At 33.9% G+C, this 12,080-nt stretch overlaps 1 protein-coding gene across 1 annotated transcript in view; it reads right to left on the bottom strand.

Annotated features, from left to right (window-relative positions):
* Positions 1-12,080, bottom strand: part of LOC131936734 (uncharacterized) — a 28,954-nt gene that overhangs the window by 15,982 nt on the left and 892 nt on the right. Inside the window, exons 2-6 of the mRNA XM_059293794.1 lie at positions 7,886-8,007; positions 6,608-6,816; positions 3,321-3,432; positions 2,741-2,889; positions 2,250-2,555 (exon numbers count right to left, since the gene is read on the bottom strand). Coding sequence (XP_059149777.1) covers positions 2,250-2,555; positions 2,741-2,889; positions 3,321-3,432; positions 6,608-6,816; positions 7,886-7,979 — 870 coding nt within the window. The 5' untranslated portion in view covers positions 7,980-8,007. The remainder of the gene's footprint in view (positions 1-2,249; positions 2,556-2,740; positions 2,890-3,320; positions 3,433-6,607; positions 6,817-7,885; positions 8,008-12,080) is intronic.

Below are 12,080 nucleotides of genomic sequence, written 5' to 3'. Positions count from 1 at the left end.
TAAATATTCATTTTCAAGCTTTTTGTTTTTGTGTAAAAATCATATTTGAATGGTATTGTTTTCAGAACAATGTGATTATGATGCACGGTTAATTTTGTGCATCAGTAAAATATATAGGCTACAATTGTTTTGTATTTGAAAAAAATAAAAATATATTTTTCTTATTAAGAATGATTCTATGAATGCATATACGTAGCTGATGGGGTTCGCTCCCTCCAGAAAGTTTAAGAAACACTGCTCAACGCTGTAAAAATGTAAATGTTGATATAAAACCTGTACATTATTTACAAACCCGAAAAACGAAAAAGTACATGAAGTGCCAAATCCAACTTTAAAGTAGAAATCGTGCAATTTTTTACATCCACTAATTTAAGTTGTCTTTCCAGAACAGTTTGCACACTTACACAGTTGCCACACATATTCAGAGCATCACAAACATTATTTAAAAACATTTGAATTGCATTCAGTTAGGAAATAATTATGTTCTGGTGTTAAAATCTCAACAAATTCCATGTCTAGTAATCTATCTGCCTACATGTTAGTTGTGTTTACAAAAGCTGTTAAACGGGTTGTTTGAACAGTAAGGATAATCTCTGGATGTTGTCAAAAGTGGATGGTTCTGGAACAAATGATTGATGTGTTGCTCAAGTCGCTAAGTGGTCTGGTTGCCGTGATATGGGCCAAAAACTGCATTTTTTCGAGATTTTTTGGCTTTTCCGGGAAATCCAGGAAGGAATTCCGGGAATTTTTTTGGCCTATGTTCATCCTCGGAACTTGCTTAACATATTTGCTTTTGGATCTAGTCCTCGATATTGCTTCGTTGAGGAGGAGATACGACTTAAAGCTGCGGACACACATCCATCCAGAAATGACGAGTTAATAATCGCAATCCCTCAGTATGGAAATTGCGCTAAAAATATTTAAAGTCAGTCTAAATACTTTATATTAATATCTATATATATAATTCTCTTCTGGGAGACGTTAAAAAACAAGCTGCAAGCGCGCCTTGCAGTCCCCTCTCTTCCTCTCTGTCGCTACCACCCACCCCCACCCCCCTCACATGGTCTGGTGAGCTGTGGTTCACGCTAAATATTTACATTTTACAATCATAGAGAAGGATTTAGTGACGGCTATTAAGGGCAGATAACTTAGTTTGAAACGATTTTAAACTTTGAGGCGGTAACTAAGAGGAGGCTGCTTTCACGGGATGGGGGGGGGGGGGGGTGGGGGGGGAGGGAGGGGGTTTGGTGTTTTAAGCAAATATTTTCAGTGGCAGCATTGGTACTGTCGAATTCACAAATTATGAATTACTGAAAAGTAAAAAAAACAACAACTAAATAGCGGCGTATGATACGCCGCGGGTCGGCTCATATATATATATAATTCTCTTCTTGGAGACGTTAGAAAACAAGCTGCAAGCGCGCCTTGCAGTCCGCACTCTTCTTCTCTATCGCTACCACACCACACCTACCCCCACATTGTCTGGTGAGCTGTGGTTCACGCTAAATGTTTACAATCGTAGAGCCAGGTTAAGTGACGGTTATTAGGTGCAGATAATTTAGTTTGAAACGATTTTAAACTTAGAGGAGGTAACTAAGAGGAGGCTGCTTTCACCGGGAGGGGGGTGGGGGGGGGGGTTGGGGGAAAGTTGGGTTTTAGTGTTTTAAAGCAAATATTTTCAGTGGCAGCATTGGTACTGTCGAATTCACAAATTATGAATTTCTGAAAATTAGAAACAACAACAACAAAATAGCAACGTATGATACGTCGCGGGTCGGCTCGTATATAATTATATAATTCGCGTGCACACACACGCACCCAGGCGCATATATATATATATATATATATATATATATATATATATATATATATATATATATATATATATATATGTATATATATATATATATATATATTATAACAGTGAAATGTTGGTGGATTGTATCTTGGGAGTGTGTGTGTTGAGGGAGGCGATATTGCATCAGAGAGACAAGGACTGGGCGCATGCGCGAAAGGAAGAAGTGAGGACGGGCGAGAAAATGGCGATGTCTCAGTGGACACGATGCCTGTGTGAAACAAAATAAATATGAAAACTTGCAAGAAGAAGGCTTGTCTTTTGATTTTGTATGTGTAATATAAAAGGTAGGAGAAAGGCCTGTGACATATATATATATATATATATATATATATATATATATATATATATATATATATGTATGTATTTATACATCAATACATAATTAATTCACCTGTTGTAGATTCTTAAGCAGATGATTGTTGTAAACCAGAATTAATGTTGCAAAGGTCAATGAACTCCTCATCTCCTGGGCTGTTGTTGATTTACTCACAGTAAAATTCATTTTTACATTTTTCTTTTGGTCAGAATTTAGGTAGAAGACAACTTCTCCTCCCTTGATGCTCTTAAACCATATTTGTTGACCATTTTCTGGCGCCTTGAAACATATTTTTTGTTGTTTCACATCACATATATGTTTCCAGTACGACTTTAACAGCTCAAAAAACTTCTGAAAGTACCGTTTATTTGTGCCAGAGAGCTGTTAAAATATAAGATTTATTGTTAGATCACTTTGTGAAATGCTTAAAAACTTAATAAATTATGTTATTCTTCACATCTCGTAAAGAGTGTATTTTTTAAAGAAAGTAATTAGGATATAAAACAACAACTTGTACAAGTGATGACAGTTAGAAGCAATTTCATAACACAGATATTCAAACCAACCTGCATGAGTTCATCAAAGGAAATTCTTTTATCTTTATGGACATATTGCTTCAGCTCAATACTTTCTTGTTTGTAAATTAGAAACAAATCACACTTAAATTTTAGATCTGCTACACGGTTTTTAATTTTTTCCATCAATCTCTTGTCACCTAATAAATAAAAGAGCATACAATATTATGTCTGTCTATTTATATATAAAATGGCTCCCTACTCTATGTAGACCATCTGAAGATTTGCGCATTGGAAATTCAATCACAAAACCAGTGCCCATTAAGTTTAGAAGAGCCAGATGTTGCCCATGTACCTGACCCCGTCTCTCTACACATATGATGGACCCGAGGGACAGGACCTTAGCTGAACAGCTTGGAATCAGCCCTACCACTCCGACCCCGATCTCCAACTTATATTTAATATATCACTTATCTATATATATATATATATATATATATATATATATATATATATATATATATATATATATATATATATATATATATATATGTATATATATATATAATTTTCCACAGTAGTGCACTAGACAACGAAGTGATACATTTGTAATTTATAGAGCAAACGTTACTTGTAATTATTACAACAGCTGTTTGAGGTGGCCATGAATTAAACTTATCGAAAGACTCAATGATCTCATTATCCGCTGAATCCTTCCCCTTCAGGACGTGATGTAATTCGACCTATAAAATATAATTGTATTTACGTATTACAGATCTAAGAAAACATGATGTGGCATTAGTAATCGCGTGGTAGAGCGCTCAACCGCTGATCATAAAGTCTAATATTGAGTTCCCGGACTCTAGCCCTGATGAGGTCTTTAAATAGACTAAGCAAATAATTAATGTGGCCGACGGTTTCAATACTACGAGATCTACATAGATCCATTACAAAACAATATCTGCATCACGATTTATACGGTACCTTGTTACAAGTATTGTGTACTGTAACACGAATTTTCGAGGGTTTTAATAAATCGGTTGAATGTTCTATTTATCTATAGTCAAACTAAAGCTAATGCTTCTATACTTATCGTTGACTACTAACCAAATGTCCCATAAATCGTATCAACTCGATCATTCTGTTCTCTCCGCACCGTACTTGCACTATACAATATTCTCACAGTAGCAAAGAGGCTAAGCCTACTCATTAACCATTTTAAACTGTTTCAATAATTAATTAGGTCTAAGCTGTGTTTAATTAATTATCTCCGTTGTTATCGATGTTTAGTCCTGTCGCGTGTTTCGTCATTAAATTCGGCCAGTGTTATAATGAACCAATGTGGCAAAAATGAACCAGATCCGTTCTGGGGTTTACATTTTTATTAAAGATATGAACAGTCGGTCCGCCATCCGCAGGAATACTTTAGTTTTTATATAGATTCAAGTAGTTCAAGTTAAGAAGATCCAACATGTACTCTTTTAGTGCACCCTTAGAAAAGGGATTATGACTCAACACTTTTATTCTTTTTTTTATAAGTTTTTATTTAACTTGCTTTTTCTTTCGTCAGAGATCGATAGCAAAGATTGGCTCGCGGGTCAAGACCAGACAACAATGTAATAACATTAAATTTGATTAAATTAGATGATTAATTTTTACTTTCTCGTATATACGAATTATAGAGAAAGTCTTGTAATCGTGCAAAAAAAAAAAAAAAAAAATCGAGATTTTTACAAATCTCGACGTTTTACACCTCACTGATACGGAAAAAAATAATTTTGCAATCTTGTCCGTATGTCTCTGTGTATGTCTGTGTGTGTGTGTCTGTGTGTGTGTCTGTAAACACGATAACTTGAGTACCGTTACAGCTTGGTTGATGAAATTTCATATATAAGTATTTTATCAAAATCGTAACTAAAAGATCTAACTCTCCACCTTCTGTCAATTTTTTTAGTAATTTCCGTTGCCCGGAAGTACTAATTTACGCTATTTCCGATTTCTCAAAATCTAATGTAAATTTATAAAGTACTAATAATATTTCGCACTATTATGCACATTTTATTTGGCGTTCACTGGTGTGTAATTATTTTTCTATAAGATTTTATTTTATTTTAAAAAGTTTAAGTATTTAAAATGGATTAAATCTCATGTCTATATTCCAAGTTCCTATCCCCTGTTTTTTATATAAGAATATTCGAGAAAGTTTAGGGGAGATCACTCCCGGTTTATTTTTTACTGAATTTAATAAAATTGTCATGTTCATTTGGTGCGAAATAGTTTTTATTCAAGCAACTCTGTTACGATGGTTAAACTACTGAAAAAAGGATAAAAACGTTTTCATTTCAAACTTTTATATAATAACTAGCCGTACCGGCCAGGACCTGCTCTGGCTTCTGTAAAAAACCTTTCTGTTAAAGACCATTACCTGTGTGTTTAGTAATCATCATAAACCCGGCACTGCGCACCCAAACCACGACCAACCAAAACCAAAACAACAAAACGCAAACATAACGCTAACACAATTACAAATACAAACAAAAACAAAAACCTAACAACAAACCCAACCACAAACACCAATACAAACACAAAGAAAAAACAAACATAAAAGCAAACGAAAACAAAAACCTAACAACAAACCCAACCACAACCACAAACACCAATACCAACACAAAAAACAACGAAAAAGCAAACGAAAACAAACCAAATCCAAACGCAAAACCAACCAAAAACACAAGTACAAACCCAAAGAAAAAAAACACAAACAAAAACGAAAAAAGAAAGAACAAAAACGAACCAAATCAAAACGCAACCACTAACGCAAACCCACCTAAACACAAAGAAAATACTAACGCGAACATAAACGCCCGGGGCGGAATCACCTGTTTTAGCTTAATGAACGACTATAGTACCCCAACTTATTCATAGTCTTTTGCACTCACTTAAACGAACGCGCCTGTTTCAATTTAATGAACAATTATAATACTCTAAGCTTATCCGTAAAATACCTACAACATTTGCACTTGATCAATCCCCGCTAATTATGTAATTATTTTTTTTCCCAACACCAAAACAAAGTAATAAAAACTAAATTCTTTTCCACTAATGCAATGGTTTTATAAAGGGAAGTAATTGTGTTTTCCTAATTTATCAAAGGGAAGTAAGTGCTATAGGACTAAATAAAGACATAATTAGAATTTTTGTAAAAGATGATATTTTTTTAAAACTTGTGTTTAATGAACATGCCGACAATTATTACTTTCAGTTTGATAAATGAAAATTATTTCCCAAAACTTTCAATATTAATTTTTAACTCATAAATTTAGACCGTAAGGACTTTAATCATCTAACACTTTAATCCATAGAAGTATGTCAACGACATACAGAACTGAGCTTTATATATTAGATGCACTAAAAAGGAGAAAAGAAACGATTTTCTTTGTATATATATAAAATAATACACCACCATTTAAATAACGAGAAATAAAAGCTTTGGTCTTTTCCTAAATATTAGTTAAGGAATCCAATGTATAATGCAGAGACTCCGCTTTTCTTTATAGTTATATACATAGTAGTGTATTATTATATATTTAAAGTAAAATCCTTTATTTTCTACTTTTTAGTGTATAATTAAATAAAAGCTTATCATTAAAGCTTTTTTTTTTTTTTTTGCATTTAAAAACAAATTCTTGCGATGTATTGTTTTTGCTATTATTGTTTTTGTAATTTATAAACTGACTTGTAACGTTGTATAACACAGGCTTTGATGGGAAAACAAAATTTATATTTGATCTCAAGGAAGGGATGTGCTTTTTAATATGTCCAGAACAATAGTCACTCTACCCTTTAATAATCGCCGTTTAGTACGTTTTTTGTTTCTTTTTCTTGTGATTGTGCAAGTTTAAAATTGAACGAACACACCTTTGCCTCTTGTAAAACCTTGACTAATGAATCTTTCTGATTTTTGAAGTCAGCTGCACATACAAATAGCGGGTCCTTATGTACGTATCGGCCATCTTGCTTTGACTTAACGAACTCCTTGACTTTTTCAATCATGAAGTTTGTTCTATCAATTCCAACTTGAACATTTTCAATGTCCCAGAAGACGCCCCAATAAATAGTAGTTGATTCTAGATGGAGGCGATAATGGCAGACATAATACAAATACAGAAAATACACTCAATTTTGTGCATGTATAAAAGTGCCTTATTGGTAGTTCGTAATTCTATTGCCTTCGATTATTTTGACTGAGGGCAAAAAAAGTAATATATTTTACATGACAGTCTTGGGCGTTGCTATATATATGTAATGAAGTGTTGATGTAATTAATTCAACCATATTTCTTTTAAATAATGAATAACAAGCAGCAGCAAATAATAGAGACAGACTGTTAACAAAGTGTTCATTATATGGCCTTCACCAGGCCATTAAAAGATCAGCATAATCAAAAATTTAAGGGCGATTTGTTTTTTTTTTTTGGGTTCGCAGAAAATGCAATATATTCAATATAGCTATTATCTTTATAACCTTATTTGCTTATAACAAGTATTTAAATAGGTTTTTTTTTCATGGTCGAGTCAGCAAAGCTAATAGTTGATAAATTCGAAAAAAGTCTCGAGCTCAAACCCTCTGGCAGATAAGGCTCGATCCCTTCCAACACTAAAAACTAAGAACGAAGAAGAATAGTTTTTTAAATTATTTTTTCGAATATAAACAAAAGTTTTGTAAGTTATGTATCATAAAAAAGAGAAGTACTTTGTATAATTTTTGTCAGGTATATTTATAATATTTTTGATCGACAAGTCATATAAGGTTATTTTCAACTCATATTAATAGTACTAGAAAAATAACCTAATATATTAGAATAAATATGCAATGCATTTTTAGACATTATTTTACAGTTAAATGTAAATTTATAAACCCTAAAAATTAAAGCACAATGATGTGTACTATATGCATATTTTCTACAATCATATATTTGCTCCACACAAAAACACAACCAGTTTCATCGTTAAAGTATGAATATAAATCTTTAAAGGAGAAGTTGCTTACAAGGTTGCAATCAAATATAGATCTAGACCATGTTACTTGTAACAACGTATATACGACAAGAGTTGCTATTGTGAGTTATTATTAATAAAAGATGTATCACACCCGGGTGTAAACTTTTGCTTAGCCAATAAAAATAAAACCTTTTACCTAAACATGGGTGCACATCTGGGAAACGGGATGGGATTTGTGGTTTTAAAATGTGATTTTCAACATGATTTAGTGCAGACGTTGGGTTGTCCATGTCTACAAGAGAAGAGTATTGGGTCTCTCTGTGGATAGAAGTAAGCTATTTTTATAACATTGTATTAACATGAATATTTAAATGCCCTTTTGTTGAAATAGTGTTACCATGTACAAAAGTAATAACATTTTTCTTTGAACATGATATTTGTATGTCGTGTGAAATTTATAATATTTCGCATCATTAACAACACAATATATGGGTACCAGACTCACGTTAGGTAAACAATAAAGGCGGCTTGCTAGTTCTGACCCTACTTTTAAGTTCAAATCATAGCTATCCTATATCAAAGTGTTTACTTAATATTAAGACCCAATGCTAAATACACTGTGTTATTTAAAAGTGTGTTGGACCATCCACCGAGTATATATGCTATGCAGTGATACAAACAAAACACGTTTATAAACCTAAGAAAACAGGAAAACCATTTAAAATAACTTTTTTCTATATTCATAAATTAAAATAACAGTTAGGGTTCAAATTGTATAGAAAATGTATTTGGAACAACATTTATTTTATATTTTAGAATTTTTTCTTAATTAAGAGTCGTCTATAAATAACGTAACGCGTTTTATAACGTCACGATTTTTACCTCGCTATACCCTACTTGACACATCCACATAACTTGCTACCCCTCCCCGCCACACACAACCACACCTTTATAACTTCACACTGCAGCTTACAACCCCTCCCTTTCTCTAAAAACTATGTTAATGTTTTTATTTTCTGAGTTTGGTTAGCATTGAGTTTTTTTCCCGATTGTCACGTTGCTTATGGACTATATTTTGTCACAAAAATGTGTGCAAAGTTTTAAATCTAATATATGATTTTATATAGTATGCAAGTTTAAATACAAATCGTTAAAGAAACTTTTTAAATCGATGTACAGTACAGTGGTGTAGCTAGGATTTTCGGGCCCCTATGCAAAAATTATCAGTGGGCCCTTTCGTCAGCAGTTAGACTACAAAGGAGTTAAACGGAGAGATCAACTGCTACTTACGATATATAAATTTTAACAATATAAATATTCTCCACATTTTGTATTTGATACGCGCTGATTATATATTTATACTATATTATTATGAAAGCCAACTACTGCTGCTACCCGATAGTTTTGTAAAAATGTTACAGGCTTACAGTTAATTTGTTAGTAATCAAACATAGTAGCGTCACAAGGCAGGGACAAGGGTACTGTACGCGTCCGATGACAACATTTAGGCCTAAAACCATGCCAAAACATCGTAGAATGTACTGTCAAAACTATGTTGTGTCCAGCTAAAATAATAAAAGATTAGTGAGAAAGGTGTGACATCCCACCGAAAATGCAAATATTTTTGATGACGATGGGGTGACACCTTTAAAAACGCACAGAGGAACATCCGACCTTGTGACGCCTCTAACCAAATGTTTTAACACAATGTTTTAAAAAATGCTCATAGTTTATTAAGTTCTTTTCCAATGCTTTTAATTTGCAAATTGATCAATAAGTTTTTTGAGATCTGTTTTAGCTGCTTCTGTAAGTCGATCCTTTGGATAGCTACTGACACGATGGAAATATATACAATTTGTTTCATAACAATGTAGCATCATCATAATGAGATTTAAAAATTCCATCATAGATATCAAAATCTCCTTCTTGATCACCGTGGAATGCTAAAGAATGTTTAAACCAAATAGCGTACCCGTCATCGTTGCTACGATCTAGTCCTACGTACCAGGGTAATAAAACAATTTGTAAGGGTTTCATCAACGCGTTACCGATTGTGTATTTATAGTCTTTTGACCCTGTTTTCTAAAACTGAGTTTAAATATAAACAACGCCACTGCAATTTTTTAAATCTTTGTTGCAGGGGTGCGGATTTGTTCATACTAAAGCTCAGACGCCCATGGGCTAGCTGTATGAAAGCATTGACTGTACGTTAGTCATCCTCCGCAATAGTGATAGTGAGGTTAAATATCTTCCAGGGTCGCGGTTGTGACCGTTTAAACTACCGTAAGTCGCCTGGTGCAAACCCTGGTTCTGCTTAAACCTCGATCTTAGAGGCCTACCTTGTCCCTTTTGTAGAATATTCGTGTGATTGGTACTTTAAAAAACAGTTGAAATTCGAAAACTGCTATCAATATTTTGTTTTCTGTTTCGATAAACAGCGACCTGAATTTATTTGTGTACAAAAATCCTCTAGAAGCGATTGTTCCTTTTAAATAAAGGCTATGAATTTCAAAATATTTGGGTGGCAACATCAGATATTCGACTGGGAACTTCTGTGCCAGCCTTCAACTGAGTTGTTTGTTTTTGGCATATGGTCTTCAGCGCGTGTGTGCATGTTCCACATATCAAGTGGAAACATAGGTTGTCCCCGACGTCGACGTTGTGGCCTGCCAATATAGTAGCCCTCTAAATAGTCTCCAATCGGCATTGCTTCTTAATGGAACTTTTCCAATAATTTATCAAAGGCATAACAAATGCGTTCAGTGTGCACAAAAGCCAACGTAGGTAGCATTCTGAACTTGGGAGCTTATTCTCTATTAATTTAGTAACGTTGTTGAAGGCCAGAGTCCTGTATTTTTTTAGTATGTTTTGGCTAAGGTGGAAAAAGCATCATTTTCCTTAACAGCCTGGAAACGTCGTTATTTCAATTTTCATTTGATGTCCAATCAACATTATATTTTTCTTTTTTAAACTTCAGTCGGGGGTTATAATCCATGTGGGGGGGGGGGGCATATTTCACGGGGGGGGGGGGGTTATGTCAAGGCGGCATTAGACCGGGAGTCGAAGCAAGTAGTACTCCTGACGCGCAATCAAATGATCCTTTGCACTCAGGTAGCCGCTGGGTTACTCGGGGCGACCAACTGTTACTACTGCTGATGTGCTGGAGGACACCTAATCAACGGATAGCGGCTGTGAAACTCTGGGTGGCAAACCGCACCGCCTTACTGCCGGGGCGTCGCCCTCAGAAAAAAATAAAAAAATAATGGCAGTAACCTACACACGTCAGAGTTTCTTTGATACACCTTTTCAGAAAAATGTCTGAAATAAAAACACAGCCTGAAGTATTCTCAACGACTTTCCAAAGTGTCTTGGCGATTGGATGAAAACCAAAAAGATATGGTGTTAGTAGTGTCATGTTAATTAAAGATTATTATATAATAAAAAAATGAAGTATCACTGAGGTAAAAATTAGCAAAAAGAATTTAATAAATGTTTAACTTCGCTTGCTGTGGAAACACTGTTATTTTTTTATGGTTCAATTAAGTTGTTGTCATTAATTCTTAGTAGGATAGATTTTCGGGGAGGGCTGACAGTTGGGAGGGAAGTGCAGGTCTGGAAAAAGGGGGGGGGGAGCTTTAGAATTTCCCAGACAATTGAGGTTTTTAGCGATGCATTTAAACTTACGATTCAAAGTTTAAGTTGATTTATATGCTATTTCTCTCAATTACATGCAACGCCCGCAATTTTATTTTTAGGGATGGGCCCTGTTCGACCCCCCCCCCCCCCTCGTCACTGAATCCCACTGCCTGTAAAGTAAGATAGAACTGGGGGCTTTTTGGAACTTTTAATGTTTTTCTTTTTTAAATTATTTATATAAAGAAAATTTTAAAATTCTAATAAAAGTTGTAATTTTTAAAAAATGAAAAGGCCCCTATGTGCCTTGTGTCATATTCCTTGCTCATGCTACGCCACTGTTACTGTACGTTGTAAAACATTTTTAGAGTCTATTGATTGAACAAAAAGAGATTTCAAGAAGTTTTAAAAACTTTTGAAAATAAAGAATCATTGCGAAAATAATTTAAATTAATTATTTAATTATTTTTTTTTTTTGCAAAATATCCTTAGATTTCATTTGATTAACAATTTTAAAATGTTAAATCAGAGATTTTGTATGAAAAAAATGTAATTAAACCAAATACTAGTTTTTAAATAAATGAAATAAGTACAAAAACACAATTATTTTGTTATTGGTAATCCTCTTCGTGAACTATTTTCCAATGTACGTGACTTACTTATTTTAAAGATGCTATTAGCAGTGGTGTTTCTTCTCTTCCAATCATCTCTTCAGGGGCGGAGTCTTCCCCCCCCCTGAAATTAAGTGTACTTCCCCA

Source organism: Physella acuta, unplaced genomic scaffold, assembly GCF_028476545.2.
Source record: "Physella acuta isolate Inbredline_101_S28 unplaced genomic scaffold, ASM2847654v3 ptg000186l, whole genome shotgun sequence".
Taxonomy (NCBI): Eukaryota; Metazoa; Mollusca; class Gastropoda; family Physidae; genus Physella; species Physella acuta.
The sequence above is the reverse complement of the archived record's forward strand: the minus strand, read 5'-3'. Positions and strand labels throughout refer to the sequence as shown.